General features: G+C 40.3%; 1 protein-coding gene across 6 annotated transcripts in view; it reads right to left on the bottom strand.

Annotated features, from left to right (window-relative positions):
- The window catches only part of IMMP2L (inner mitochondrial membrane peptidase subunit 2), an 836,308-nt gene that overhangs the window by 687,084 nt on the left and 132,786 nt on the right, over positions 1 to 16,438 (bottom strand). The window contains exon 5 of one of the 6 annotated variants that reach the window (XM_050936400.1): positions 10,946 to 11,167. The exons of the other annotated variants lie outside the window; for them this stretch is intronic. Within the exon in view, the coding sequence (XP_050792357.1) occupies positions 11,084 to 11,167 (84 nt within the window). The 3' untranslated portion in view covers positions 10,946 to 11,083. Of the gene's footprint in view, positions 1 to 10,945; positions 11,168 to 16,438 lie in introns of those variants that run through there. 6 annotated transcript variants of the gene reach the window in all.

Here is a 16,438-nt window from a genome sequence, read left to right as displayed (position 1 = left end):
CATTAAGGCCAACCAATATTCCCCTATACTGACCTGTGGAAGTGGTTACTGTATGTGAAGTTTAAAATGGACATGAATGTTCTTTCCCCTTCTTAAGTTCTGTGCCAATAATATATTACATTTTTAGTGGATTTGCTTTTAAATTACAGAGTTTTCTTTGCACTGAATAAAACTCTATTATTTGAAAAATAATTTCTCTCTGCTCGTTCACAGAGCACCTAGCAGTTCTGAAAACTTACTTATTACTGTACAGTATGACACCACATATAGAATCAGTAACAAACACAGTATAATAATCATAAATATACAGCAAGCACTGAAAAATTAATAGGTGCACTGATAGTGTTATATTTATAGATGTACACCAAGCACCACACAATTCCTAACAGGTCCCAAAACAGCAGGGCCAGGTAAAGCACAGTTCACAACAAATTACTGTGGCTCACTGCTCTTTCAAAGCCTCCCTGAGCCACATAGCTCCACCTAGAGCTCTCATAATAGCTCTTGTGCATGGCTGTTCACACACAATAGATGGTCGCTCCATCTCCACTGTGGTAGCAACTTTTCCCCCTTTGCTTCACAAGTTATTATGCGGGAACAGCAGGCAGCTATAACCATTAGGATGTTTTTTCACTGTAATCCAATCTTGTGAACAAACACTACCGGCCTTTCAGTCTACCAAAAGCACATTCAAATGTCATTCTGCAGTAGCTAACTCGACAGTTCAATCTTTCCTTGGTGCATCGAGGTGGCTAGAGTATGACTTCATGAGCCAGGGGAGCAAGGTGTAGGCGGGGTCCCCCAGGATTACTATTGGCTTTTCAGCATTGCCTATGATAATTCATTGGTCAGGAAAGAAAGTCCCTGCTTGTAGCTTTCTGAATAGTCCAGTGTTCTTAAAGATGCGAGCGTCATGCACCTTCCCTTGCCAGCCAACATTTTGGTGAAACACCTCTGGTGATCGACCAATGCTTGCATAACCATAGTTCTTTCTGTTGATGCACTCTGTGGCAAGGTGATCAGGTGCCAAAATATGGACTTGCATGTGGATCCATTGTCTCACTGCAGCTTGGGAACCCCATAGCTACAATTCTATCCACTATATCCCACACATTGCAAGACTCCCCTCTCACTCAACAAATTGAGAATGAGCTGGAAGATGGAGATTAGCAATTTGTGGGTTTGGGATCAGACTGTGCCCCTCAGATGAGAGCCACACTTGAAAAGGTTCCCCTCTTCCTTCATACAAAACTGGCCCCTTTCTGGGATATCATAAAGGGCTGTATGTGCCTGGGCACCCAGGCATGAGGAGGAGCAAGCACACATTGATTCCCTGACACTCAGCAGCAATGCTAACACTTAATACAGCCAGATTGCAGAACCCCTTCTGCTCATGGGTATCCAACACAGCTGCATTGCCTGTCAAATTGCATTTGGTGCAGAGGCTAGGAGGGCTGAGAATCAGCAGGAATGTCCCTGTACCTCAGGAAGAGCTCAAAATATCCAAAGATTTGCAGGCTGTAACCTAATGAAACAATTCACAAGGGACTGTACAGATGTTCCCTACCCCTACTTGGATATTTCTGTGTTGGGTACACTGACCAATGATTTCTTATCACTACAGACAGGAATAAAGTATATAATGATGGCAAAGATCTTTTAAAGATTAGACAACTGTACCAACCACTTCAGTTGAAATGTGTCAGTGTTAATTCAGTGAAATAGTATTTTAAAATATATTACTTATTAAATACAAATATACTTAAAATTCTAACATTTCAGTTGAACCCAATCACAATGCTGTCCAATTAACACCTACAAGTGATCTCATCAATACTTGCATTGTTAACATCTTTACCTGTATTAGATTCCAGAAAAACAACACTATTGTTGCAAGAATCTTCTGCATAAGTCATCTTTACTGTTTGTAGCCTTTATTATAACACTGACAGTATATTTATTTGCTCCTACAAATTGTAATGGTTACCTTGTCCCACACTTTATTACTCTTCCACCAACAAATATAAAGCCACTCAATTTCACAACACGGTACAAAAATCAGTTTTTATCAGTTCACAACAGCATAGTAAATTAAAGCCTTGCAAAAGAAAAAACAAGTATGACACAAATCTTCCTGTTTGTATGAGCAGGTACTGACTCTTTTGAGTAACTGCTGTGTAAGTTCCCAACCTACTTTGGCTGCTGGTAGAATTTAACAACTAGACACAGCCACAAAACTCCAGATTGAGGCAATGAGTGCACTTAAACATATTTAATATACTTACAAAAATTCTATTTTCCCTTATCTGTGTTATTTGTGTGAAGGTGTGACGTTGCCCGCTGGTGTTATCTGGACCAGTGATCTGCTAGGTCACTTCAATCCTCGACTCTGGGAGCCAGCCTTACCCTGCTCTGCTGTGAAACCCCCACTCCTGGGCTGTTCACACACAGCCTCTGGCATATACAGGCGAGTCTCATCTTACGCGGGGGTTCCGTTCGTGGTTAGCACGTAAAGCAAAAACCATGTATAGTCAAAATTACATTGAGTTGAATGGCAGGCGGAATCGTCCGCACTACAGGTACAGTATTAAAATTGTTATTTTTCTCTTTTTTTGGCCGATCGCGTAAAGCTGAAATCACGCATGTTAAATCCACGTAAGCTGCGACAGACCTGTAGGATGCTCCTTGGATTGTGCAACCGAATGACACTAGCCAATATCTCTGGTCCCAGGCACCTCCATCTTGCAGCGTCCAGTTATGCCCACTGGACATGGCATGCTTATATGAGTTCATCAATTTAACAAAGAAATTGATATGCACCAGGCTTGTTATCCCAAGGGGAGTCTCTGACATGCTTTAAACCAAATGCACTGCTTCCGGTAGAATAAACAAACAGATTTATTAACTACAAAGATAGATTTTAAATGATTATAAGTCAAAGCATAAGTCGGATTTGGTCAAATGAAATAAAAGCAAAACACATTATAAGCTGGTCTTAACAATTTCAATGCCTTTACAAACTTAGATGCTTCTCACCACAGGTTGGCTGGTTGCCCTTCAGCCAGTTTTTGGGGAAAATAACATTGTACAAGTCAAAAGTCCAGTGGCGATCGGCAAGTAGCGAGGGGAACAGGACAGTGAAATCTGGGAGTTCCTAGTTACACACTGACACACAGGGGGTGGGTGTGTGATACAGTTGTCTTGCTCACGGATTGAGGTGGGTCAAGCATCTCGGCAGCTGCACCCACAACTGAGCAATCCTTTTTAGGATCCACTCTGCTCACCCCACATGGGGAGGGGGTTAGAAAAGGTACCCCTAAAAATAGTCTTGCCTCTGTTTTTCCTGGCTGGATAGCCACATCCAGCAGGATCACTACCTCAGTGGTCAAAAATGTAAGAAACTCTTCAACTTTGGAACTTGGAACGTACATACTTTAATGGACAATTCAAACAGTGACCGACCAGAGCGACGTACAGCCATTATTGCTCGTGAATTGAGTTGGTTTAACATAGATATTGCTGCTTTGTCCGAAACTAGAAAAGCTGATGAAGGACAGGTGAGGGAAGAGAAAGCAGGATACAACTATTTCTGGAAGGGAAAATCTATAGATGAACTCTGATTGCATAGAGTCTGCTTTGCTATAAAGAACAAGCTTATAAGGTGCCTCTCTGAGGTACCAGTTGGCATCAATAAGTGGTTTATGACACTCCAATTGAGGCTCACCAAAAATCAACAGGCAACTATTGTGAGCACCTATGCACCAACACTGGATGCCAATGTGAATGTAAAGGAAGATTTTTATTCTCAGTTGGAAACCATTTTAATCAGATACTCCTACAGAAGACATGATGATCCTTGTGGGGGATTTCAATGCACATGTGAGACGAGACTCAGACCTGTGGAAGGGAACAATCAGGAAAGAAGGAGTTGGCAAAAGCAATTCAAATGGAATTCTGTTCCTGACCAAGCGTGCTGAACATGAACTTATTATTATGAACACTCTCTTCTGACAAAAGGAAAAGTTCAAAACATCTTGGAGACACCCATGGTCAAAGCACTGGCAACTCCTTGACTACATTATAGTTCGTGCCCGAGATCGTAGTGATGCACTTCTCACAAGAGCAATGACAAGTGCTGATGACTGCTGGACTGATCATCGCCTTATTCGATCCACATGAAAATTAAGATCACTCTCAAATGGAGTCTGAAAAAGAAGCAGATCAGGAGCAAGTTGAATAATCAAGATTTGAAGAACCCTATTAAGTGTAACCACTTCCAAGCAGTCTTAGAAGAAATGCTCCCATCAGAGTTTCTGGAAGAAACTGAGGAACACTAGAGCCAGCTGAAAGCAATAATCATCAATGCCTGTGAGGAAACCATAGGCTACCAAACCAGAAATCATCAGGACTGGTTTGATGAGAATGATGATGAAATTGAGCAACTCATTAATGAGAAGAGAATGGCATTTCATGCTTGACAGAATGACATAAATTGTAATATAAAGAGAGAAGCCTATGCTAAGGCAACGGCAAAAGTTCAATATAAAACCAGAGAACTCAAGAAAAAATGCTGGATTGAGAAAGCACAAGAACTCCAACATCTCATGGACATCCACAATACATGTGGTTTCTTTAGAGTCATCAAGGTTTCTATGGGCCAATTTGCCATGGTATGAATCCTCTTTGTTCTAAAGATGGAACTACACTTCTGAAGGACAACGAAGTCATCAATTCTGGCTGGAAAGAACATTTTGAAGATCTCCTTAACCATAATTCTATGGTTGCAGATGAAGTCCTTGAGCAAATCTCTCAATGACTATTTAGGGATGAACTTGGAGATCCTCCTAATTTGTATGAGGTACACAATGCCACCAAGCAGATGAAGAACAACAATGCAGCAGGTCTAGCGGGGATAACTGCTGAAATCTTTAAAGACGGTGGACCAGAGCTAATTCGGTAGCTTTACCTGCTTATCCTTAAAATCTGGATAAAGGAGGAGATACCCAGTGAAATGAGGAATGCCCTGATTGTCACCTTCTTCAAGAAAGGGGTGAAAGCGGATTGTGGAAATTATTGTGGTATCTCCCTTCTAGCCTTTGCAGGCAAAGTTCTGGCACGGATCCTTGCAACTCGCCTTTTGCCCCTGTCAGAGTCACAGAGTGGTTTCCTACCATGTCGTGGAACTGCAGATATGATCTATACAGCATGGCAGCTGCAAGAAAAGTGTCAGGAGCAAAACCAACCACTGAACATGGCTTTTATTGATTTAACTAAAGCCTTTGATTCAGTGAATCGCCATGCCCTCTGGACTGTACTCTCTAAGACTGGATGTCCTGATAAATACATCGATGTCCTAAAATTGCTTCATGATAACATTAAAGTGACTATTCTGAGCTGTACTGGCTCCCAGAGCGAACCTTTCAAAGTACAAACAGGAGTGAAACAGGGCTGTATCATCACTCCAACCATATTTGCAGTTTTTATCGCCGTCATTCTTTACTTAGTTGATGAGAAGTTTACAGCTGGCATTGAAGTTATTTACAGAATGGACGGAAACCTGTTCAGGTTTAGCAAGCTGAAAGCCAAGAGTAAGATCTCCACAACATCTATTGTGGAACTTCGTATGCTGATGACAATGCAATCTTTGCCCACTCTGACAAAGATCTTCAAACTATCGTGAATGTGTTTGCCAATGCTTACGCATGTCTTGGCTCACTCTTAATATCAAGAAGACGAAAGTACTCTATCAGCCCTCTCCAAATGAGGTATTACATGCCCCTATCAAAATCAATGGAGTGGCATTGGAGAATATCAATCATTTCCTCTTTCATCCAAGTCATCTTTCATCCAAGGCAAATATTGATGCAGAAATTCAACATCGCCTAGGTTGTGCCAGCATAGCTTTTTCTCGTTTACAGCACAGGGTTTTTGAAGATGACGACATTCAAACAGACACCAAGCTTCTTGCTTATCAAGCCGTTATTCTCCCAGCATTGTTGTATGGGTCCGAAACTTGGACAACCTATAGACACCACTTTAAAGTCCTTGAGAGGCACCATCAACGCTGCCTTCGTAAGATTCTGAAGATCAAATGGGAGGACAGATACACCAATATTAGTGTCCTGTAAGAGAAAAAGACCCCAGTACTGAGGCAATGATCATCCATCAGCAATTCCGCTGGACTGGTCACATTGTCCAGATGCCAGACCATCGCCTCCCAAAACAGGTCCTGTTCTCTCAGCTGAAAGAAGGGTGGCATAACATGGGTGGAAAACAGAAGTGATATAAGGACTTACTGAAGTACAACCTAAAAAAGTGTAATATTGACATTGACACTTGGAGGACACTTGCCAAGGATCGCTTAAAATGAAGTGAAGTCCTACATGATGATCCCCTGCATTTTGAACTTGCTCACCGACAAACTGAAGAGGACAAGAAGCACAGAAGGAAGGAGACACTGGCTTCCAGTCATGGTCAACAGCCTCCTGCTGAGCCTGAAAACATCTGCCCTCACTGCAACAGAACTTGTGGTTCAAAGATTTACCTTATTAGCCATCTGAGGACCTATACTCCCATGGAAGCTTATCATACTCAGCAACAAGTGATCGCCAATGATCAATTACTGACTATCTCGAAGGCAGTTAGTGTTATAGTTCTTTTGGCATCCAGTCATTAAGGTCATGAGGCAGTGTGCCTCAGTTTCCCCATTCACACACAGCACCAGGTTTTTTATGGTTTCTCTGCTGTGATAAGCTTTAAATCTGTTTAGAGGTATTAATTGAAAAGTAGCATTATCATAAGGTTTAACATCCATGTCAAAATTCTTATCACCAAAACTTAACATTAATACCTAAATGTTTATCTTAGATGTGTATTTGCAACTATCTTTATGAACCCATGCCTTCTGTTCAGATATTCTAGTTTGAGGTTAGTTTGTTCATTACCCATGCTGTCCTTTGACCCTCTCCCATGTAATCAGTCACTGGCTTTTCCTTCCCTCCAATGTTCCCCTCTGTGTGGACTCTTAATTTAATCATGTCCCTGGAATTTTGGTGCCTCACTATCTGGCAAAATAAGTGTTCAGGCAGATCCTGCATGCTGGCCAGCCCTTTGGGAAGCTGTCTTCCAACCCCAGGATTGTACATACGCAGAAAATCCAGCTACCCTTTTGGTGTTTCCTCCTGTATTTCCTCCTCCCAGAACTGAGTCCTTCCCTGCCCCCTAGAGGGCTGTGATCTGTGCTCTCTGGGCTAGGTGTGTTTACCCTTCGATCAGATTAACCTTTTCCCAGCACCTTTCCCATAACTGCTTTCTGTGTCTCTCCAGCCTGGGGGAGAACACCCCCTTCTCTGTCAGTTGGGTCATTTGTATTCTGGCAGTTTCCTGGTCCCAACTCCTCTTATCACAGGCATTGGAGCTGCATCTTGATTTAAAGAGACACAATTACTTTCCAAAAACTTATCAGAAATAGCATCCTGAAAAATTAGGACCTGGCTTGGAGTACCCTCCTGCCACCCCTTTCTCTGTCCTGAGAACTCAACTGTGTGACTCCTCCTCTCCAGGAGGTCAGCTCCTTCTCAAAACCTGGGGCCACAGGCTGAGTGCCTGGGTGCACAGAAGTTGACACAGCCATTCTCCTAGCATCCTTGGCATCCTGCCCCAAGTGACTAGTGAGTACACATTCTTGTACCCCCACTATTCTTTCCCTCGTTTCCTCCTCTGGGCCTGCTCCTTAGACACATTTCTCTGCTCTCCCTACGAAGGGTTCTGTCTCTTGTTCATCTCCAAAACTCTGCCAGCTAATAACTGGGACAGTTTCCTTAATAACTAACATCACCTCTCTTGCCCCTGTGCCTGAAGGCTTGTTGCCTTCTGCTGTAAAGGAGCCAGTCTCAGGCCCTCCCATACTTGGAAGCACATTGCTTCCCTGTGTTACAGAGTCACAGGAATCCTCATCCACCTCAGTAGTTTCTGAGATCCTCTGCCCCTTTTCTGAGCTCTCCTCTGGGACACATTTCTCTATGCTCCCTAAAGCCGGGTTTGTTTCTGGTTCAGCTGTGATCTGGCAGGCATTATACTCCCATCCCATCCTGGTGGTGTTGCCTCCAGCTGCAGTGCAGGAGTTGGTCTCAACCATGGTCCCACCGCAAAGCACGTGGCTTCCCCCTGCTACAGAAGAATCAAGGAGACTCCCATTCTCTCAGCAGTTCCTGAGGCCTTACCCTTTCCCTCGAGTGTCCCAGCATAAAACTCCCTCCTGCCGCAGGCAAGTACTTTAATCTGAGCTACCCACAAAAAATCTTTACCAAAAAGCAGGTCTATTAGGAGCTGTTCTATTACCCCCATAGTCAAAACACTTTCCAAACCACATGGATTTTAGCTAGTGATACAAGGAATCTGCTTTCGCCCACCCCTACAATCTTTGCCATTTTGCCAGGTAGCATACTGGCCTTTGGGATCACACTCTGCTTAACCCTGTATCCCTCTGCCCCAAGTACTCCCTGCCATTAATTTGGACATTAATTTTGGCTGGAATGAGAGAAAAAAGAATATTCCAAGCCCTCAGACAGTACATAATACTTTTTGTCATTCCTCTTGCACGTGGGCAGGATGGTAGCAGTGTCTACCACACTGTATTGGCTGGTGAGAGTAACGCTTCTTTAAGGACAAAAATGTCTTGCCCTGTGGGGGAGGTATGCAGAATATTCACCAAGGAATGTTGCAGTTCTTGTATTTCCTTCAAGGGGATCTGTAGAGATTCTACTACTGTTTTTTTAAATCAGGTCTAGAAAAGCCCTGAACTCATCTGTATAGGTTGGTGGTGGGAACATAACTGCCTTGTCAGATGAGGAGGAAGATTTGTGGAACTGCGATGTCTCCTCCACAACCACTAATTCATACACTGCTGGATGGGATCCTCCAGTACTGGTGACTGTTGGTCTGTATTTGCAGAAGGGCACCCTATAATACTTGTCAGCATAAGGAGCCAAAAGCCCGTTGTGATGGAGCACTGGGAAAAGGGAATATTAGTGCCAGGGCTGACATGGAGGATGACAGTTCATTCCTGGGGTCTCCTCCTCTGGAAACACCTGTAAGGAGGTGGACTGGAATGGGTACATGATGGAGTCCTGGATGGAAATATCTGAATCGAAGATGATGTCATCTCCTATATCCAATGGAGGATATACTGATATAGGTACCAGGGGCTGTGTCAGTACTAATGGCCAACACGTGACTGGCAACTGAGTTGGTACTGGAGATCAAGTCTTTAGGGAATGCACTGACAGATACTCCAGTTTCAGTATTGGTGAGTGTTCTCTCTTGGTACCCCTTAGAAGAGGAAACTCCCCCTGCCCCCTTTTGGAGTCTCTGTCAGGACAATGGAGTCTTTTTTCTTTTAGAATGCTTCTAATGCTTCCAAGTGTCCGAAGGTGGCCATGGTCTCTGCTTACTCATAAGTTAGTATGGCTGATGTATTGGGATGGGGATAATCGGATCTCACAGGTTTCAGCGAGCGCTCTATGAGGAGATGCTTCAGTCTGTCTTTCCTCAGACATTGTACTTCAATGGGACATGGGACTCTCTGAGACAGGTGGAATGCCCATCACTGAGGGGACAAGACGTGTGGAAAGTATGACCAGGTTTTAAACCAGGTGTCTTTGGCATAACCTGAGCAGGAAAAGGCTGCAAACAAACCAAAGGTGAAGGAGACCCTGATCACAAGTAATAAAATTAAATAAAAGAAATACTATAAAAAGAGAAAAAGAGAATAAAGCTGTAGAGCTAACCAGTGGACACCCAGTGCTCCATCTGGAGCTGAAGATGGCTGAGAAGGAACTGGAGCAGCAGCGGCACCTCCTCCTCACTCATATATCTTTGCACCAGAGCACAAGGATCTATAGGTTGAAGAAACGGACCCATAGACACTGCTGGCTAAAAATCTCAGATCAAGAGTACATAGGTACACGCACATTCTCAGGTGGAGCACCCATAGGGATAATAACTCGAAGAATGACATTTTATTGCACCACCTCTCATCAAGAAAATATTGTTTTTCCTAGGTATGGTTGCTGTTGATCTTAACCAGTTATTTGCTCATATTGGAAGCTACCTGTGGTGGCTTTACTACTTTAGTACTTAACTTCTACTGCACCAACAAGCTTTATAGTATTTTGTTTGTTAGATTATATCATTTACAGCCAAGTTATAGTAAGACTAATCATCTCAGAGTGACCTAAAGTTTTAGAGAGAAATCAGATTGTGAATCTCTTGACTTTTCATGCATGCTTGCAGTTAAATAATGATCATCTGTCAGATTGTGACACCCATTTATTATCAACTCTTGCAGAATGACAAAATTATACATCGAAGAAATAGAATAAGAATTCCTGTAACAAAAAGAAAATACTCAACAGATCCATTGTTCAGGTGGGGTTTTCCTCCCTTTAAATTTCAGTACACTGAAATTTAACTTCCTGAATCACTACTCTGCTATACAGCTGACTTGCATTAACAGCAGACTAGTAATAAATACGTATACTAACAGCTATTCCCATGGCTCTTAAAACTAAGCACCAAAATTACGTGGAATGGAAAATACCCAATCAAGTTTTCCTGGCCAATTTAGCTTATTGAACTATTGAATATTTTGACAAACTCACTAGTAAATTTGTGACAGAAAAATTAGTCTTTTAATTAGCAGTAAACTAGTCCAAAAATCAGGCATCTGGTTTGCCCCTCGTATATTATGAAAATGCATTATGTCAGAAATTAAAAATACAGGAAATAAAGTACTGTTTGAGAGGGGAAAACTAATTTGCCAGACCAGTTTTACAAAAAAAATCAGGTCTTCATTTCTTCTTCCCTAAAAACAAAAAATAGTCTTATTTGCATAGGTATTTGAACCAGTTTCCTAATATATTGGAATGGTGGCAGGGGTATTGCATTATGTACTGCCAAAGACTATTTGTGAGGTGCCAAAGGGAACAGAAGACATCAAAGTGTTAGGTAACAGCAGTCCTTGTAAAAGATTATATATGCATAGTTGTGGCTGAAATGCAACTTCCATCATACCTCGTCTTTTTCAGTTGCTTATAATTTTCCCAAACAATTCCTTTTGGACTGAAATTTTCCACGTCTGGTCTGTGCCTTGAGGCAAGCTTATTTTCTGAAAGGATCAACAGAACCAAATTAGCCAATTTTTTTCATTCCATTGTTGGATGGGGAGGGAGAGAAAACAGGAAAAAAACAGATAATCGAACAGGTGATCAGAGTTTGTCAACATGCTATTGCTTCGAATATCTGAATGAGATCCAGCAAATGAGCCGAGTTTAAAGAAAACTCATTTAGTATTTTTAAAGTTGTGAAGGTTAAGATGAGGATGTTGAATTTTTTTATTTTGTTTACTAGAGCAGATTAAATCCAGGGTGGTTAAGAACACCCTGAGGGCTGTAACGTGCTTTAGTGAACTGATCCTATTTGTAGATGCCGCATATCAGAATTCAGGACACCTCAATGTCAGAATCAAAGGAGAGGAAGGTTGGTCTTGTAGCTAAGGCATGGGCCCATTAGCTGGGAGACACATAGATCTTACTTTCTGACACACTGATAACCTGTGGTTTCTATTGAAATATGGAAGATGCAGGTGCTCAGCATTGTAGAAAAGCAGACCCATATATTCTAATCTCTGCCACAAACTTCCAAGTGTGACCATGGTCGAGATAATTAACAACTCTACGCCTCCATTTTGCCATCTGTACAATGGTGTTCCACAATGTTGTTGTGAGACTTAATTCATTATTATTTGTAAAGTGTTCACAAATGTTCAATTTCCAGCAACTGGAAACTAAATATATAATTTTAGACTGAGTCATAGCTAAAGTGCTTTAGAATGTTGGGTCATCTTAATATTGATACTTAAGGCTGTCTTAGGACTATTTCATATGGGGGACCATTTTAAGTCAGAGCTCATCTAAAAACTGAACATCTCAAACTGTTGTGGCCCTTTTAACTTTCAACAGAGCTGATTTTGTTCAACATTGGCTTCTTCTGGAGACTTCAGTGAGAAAAAAAATCAGGATACAGTCTAATAGGTGGTGGCATTTTAAGCCCAAGGGCACATAAAAATGTCGTTTCACATTGTTTTATGTAAGATTATGTTGTGTGTGTAAGGGTGGGATGGGGGGAGAGAATAAGACAATTACATGTTAGGTGCGATTGTCTTTTGCAAGCAGGTTAAATGATGTTGGAAGTGGAAGCGTGTGGGCTGGTAGAGGGTGAAATGTTCTCTGGTGCCTGCGAAGAGAGTTGCTAGAATATTATTATCCAATTTTAAAGTGTTTTATTGGTGCCCTGTCCTTGACACCATATCATCCAAGGTTCTTAATTTTCAAACAAACTGAGTCAAAAATACAAGAAATTTCAACAAATATTAATTGTATATTAAAGCACTTTGGACAACTTTGAATCTCATGTTTTTATTTTTTAAATATTTATCAAACTGATCTAAACAAAACTTTAAAAAAGCAAGTAAAATTATCCATAGAAACCAAATTTTAAAATTTAATATGGTAGTATTCAGGCTAAACAAGCTTGTGTGCTCATCCAATCAGAAAAAAGGAAACGGTACCATATGATGTAACTGGCTGATCACAATTAAGCAAAACAATTTTTAATACTTTTGGTGCACAATCCCAACAGTATAAAATTAAAAAGACGTCAAATTTCAACAATGAATAAATTCAAGTAAGTCACAATCTGTTTGCAGATGTTGCACAATCAGAAAGAGGCTAAATTTGTCAAATAAATTATTCACTGTGAGATATTAGCTCAGCTCGAATCCTCAGGGTGCACGTTGTGTTGAAGCAAAGACATGTATAATAAGGGCTGCTAGAATTATTAGGGTTGTCAACCTACGACATGCATCTGAGGAAGTGGGTATTCACCCACGAAAGCTCATGCTCCAAAACGTCTGTTAGTCTATAAGGTGCCACAGGATTCTTTGCTGCTTTTACAGATCCAGACTAACACGGCTACCCTCTGATACCTGATAACCTACGAATTGCTATCCATAGATGTTAATCATATGATTTCTATTAACCTGAGCTAAGCAGCAGCTGAAAAGGAGGGAAGGGAGGAGTGGGCAGAAAGGATAACAGAAGAAAATATGGGTTAGAGAAGAATACAGTACAGAAAAAAACTACATGTAATTACTGAGTTTTAACAGAATTTATCTGACTGGCTCTGATTTCCACGGCAATTACTGCAAAAAACTAGGACCTTGGTTGTAGCATGTTTTAATTTCCCAGATTTTGTAAATTTATGTTACAACAATTAAGTCATTTAAAAAGAATAAACAATTCAATACCAAAGGCTACTGTACATGTAATACTGAAACAAGAGAAGGGAATGCAGAATTTGTACTTCACGGTTGTGAACTGTCAGAATAAAGTAATGTTTCCACATATAATGAGGTTCCTACAGATAACATTTACCCACAGGATTTGAGAGCCTGTGTCCTAACACAGAAAGTATTTTGAGGATGGCTACAGATGCAATAGCACAGAAAAGGCTTTTAACTTTGGCTCGGTTCCTCTGACCGTATCTGCCTATGTCGTAAATTATAATTTCTCAAAGGGGCAACTTTTCACATTTCTTCAAGTCATCTTCAAAATAAGTGCACCTTGTTTCTTCACAATAAAAAAAGACTAAATTATAGGACACTTTGTGTTTGATTGGCTGCATTGCTACATGCTGATAAATATGCCTCTTTAAAAAGCTACTTTCATCTGACAACTGTGTTTTGTTTGGCTGGTCAAATTTTTATCAAAATATAAATTATCAAATGTGTTTTACCAATGCGTAGTTTTATCTGAAATTACTTTTCAGTTCAGATATAATAAGCACGTATAACCTCATTTTTGTGCCTTGGTGTGAAAAAGCTAACACTACAGCTGAGTAAATTTGTGGTTCCTCAAAATTATCCCAGATTTCTAGACAGAAGAGCTGAATACAGTCTATCAGATTAACTACTCTGCAGATCTGTTTCTCATGGAGATTAGATAGATAGATAGACAGACAGACAGAATAAAAGCCTCTAGGTTTCCAAGATGGATAACTAATGTATATACGGTATATTATCACACCATAGAAAATGGTGAGCATTTCTAAACTTGCATTCACAATGCATGTTTTACACAATGAGGAAAAGATTTTTATAATATGGTTTCATTCTGAGGCCTTGGGATTTTGCCACACTAAATTAGTGTTGTAGCAATTAAGTCTTTTCATTCTCTTCTTTTTGGGTATGTTCACAGTTATAAAAGGTGAGATTTTACAATGTGATATTAACATGTAAAATCCTAATGTAAACAGGGTAAATTGTAGTTTTATCTTGATTTAGCTGGTCAAAGAAAACCCCAGGTGACAGTTTAGGGTTCATCTCAATGAGCTAAATAGAGATTAAACTATAGTTTTCCCTGTGTACACTATGATTTTACAATGTGTTATGTTTTATAGCTTTTTCTTAGTCTAGTGTTCAGGATTTCTTCCAGAAAGGTGGCAGGAAACAGAAGGGAACTACAACTAATAATTCAGAGTATACAGCCTCCTGTAGTAATTTCATTCAAAGTCATCCTATCCCAAATATGCTTTCTAAAGTGAGTTTTTCATGTGACCAACAAAAACAGTTTAATAAACTTGCCCAAAGTTATATAGGGATTCAAGTGTTCCACATATATTAAAAAGAGCTAGGATCTTTCCGGCTCACACAGCTTTGCTTTTAAGTATTAGACCATGCTTCTGCCTATAAACTACAGCAACTAATGAAACTACTCGAAACCAGACTGTCATACTGCACAATGGTTAGCAGTCTTTGAAAATGTCTCTAATCACTCACCATTTCTTTCTAAATAAGCACATCTTCAATTTTGCAAAAGACACACCCCAGTTGTTGTTTTTATATGGTTTATACAGCTGTGTAATAGACAATATTGCTTTTAAAAATATTTTACATAGGAAACATCCCATGAAAACAGGCAAACAATTATGCTGAAAATACTACAACTAAAATGTTATGAAATATTCTCAAGATAAAACAATATAGTTACTCATTATCAGATCTTACTGAGTTTAAATTACTGCTACATCACCTAGCCATCTCTGCAGAACTGTTTTAACTAAACAATGTTAGGACCACAAAATATATTCAATTATTGCACTACACCATCGAGCATTTACATTGCAATGCTATCTGAAATAGCTACAAATCTTTCTAAACAAGAAAAAGATCATGCAACCTAGTAATGTACAGTTTGCCAGAGTTCTCATGAGCAGCAATATTTCTTTATTTTACAGCTAAATGCATTCAATTCTCTTTAATAGTAATTCAACTGTAATCTTCAGTAGAATTTCTTTTTGGTAGAATACACTGGAGAATGTAATAATGAGCCTACCACTTTAACATTTTCCAACAGCTACAATTTAGCCACTAGTAGGAATCTGGCTAGCAGCATGAAAAGGTTACTATTCAGCTTTATCTAAAAATCATTTGCTTCTGCTATTTTTTCAGCTTCTAGGAGGACAAAGAGGCACCTATGTCTATGCATTTTGTTTTATATTAAATGCTGCTAACACTGAACTATTATCAGCCTTTTCTTTCCTTTTATGATGAAGAGATTCTGGACCATGCCTTTATATTGTCCTAAATAGATTATCGTAATTCTTTTTCTTGGCATCCAACTCATTTGATTAGTAGGCAACAGTTACTACAAATAGCAGCTAGAATTCTGACTACAGTTAAAAGGTTTAATCATGTAATCCCTGTATTGGTCCAGCTGCACAGTTTGCTAGTCAAATTCTGTATTAGTAATAAGGTTATGCTGATTTACAAACCTTTTATAGAAACAAGATCTAATCGCCTCTGAGTTAATGGACCTCTTACTTTACTGGTTATCAACTAAAGTCAGGTTATTAATGTCTTTTTACATCACCATTCACAAAATGCATCATTTTTACATTTCTTATGCGTTGGCTATGCAGAATTCTATTTCCTATTGATCTCCACAACCAAGGGAAGAGGACTGTCAAGGAGCTGATTATTCTGTATCTGATTTTCTGCCACAACTTCATCTCCTGCACAAGTTACAGCAGCTTTGCAGGGGGAGTGGAGGTGGTTGCTTTTAACTTTTGCCAGCTGAGTATGGTTCCCTAGAAACCATATGGCAGCTGAGGACTACTGGTCTTCATCATATGCTGGCCTCATCTCCTCCCCACTTAAGTTTACCCCTTCCACCCCCTGTGCCAGGGCTCGAAAGGAAAAGAATCAACCTAGGAGCCAGTTCTAACACCAGCTTTGTATATGTTTGGGGCTCCTCCATGCTGGGGGTTTCTTCGACAGGAATTAAAGGAGGTTTCTATCAGCATTGCGCTGCCTGCGCAG

Source organism: Gopherus flavomarginatus, chromosome 1, assembly GCF_025201925.1.
Source record: "Gopherus flavomarginatus isolate rGopFla2 chromosome 1, rGopFla2.mat.asm, whole genome shotgun sequence".
Taxonomy (NCBI): domain Eukaryota; kingdom Metazoa; phylum Chordata; order Testudines; family Testudinidae; genus Gopherus; species Gopherus flavomarginatus.
The sequence above is the reverse complement of the archived record's forward strand: the minus strand, read 5'-3'. Positions and strand labels throughout refer to the sequence as shown.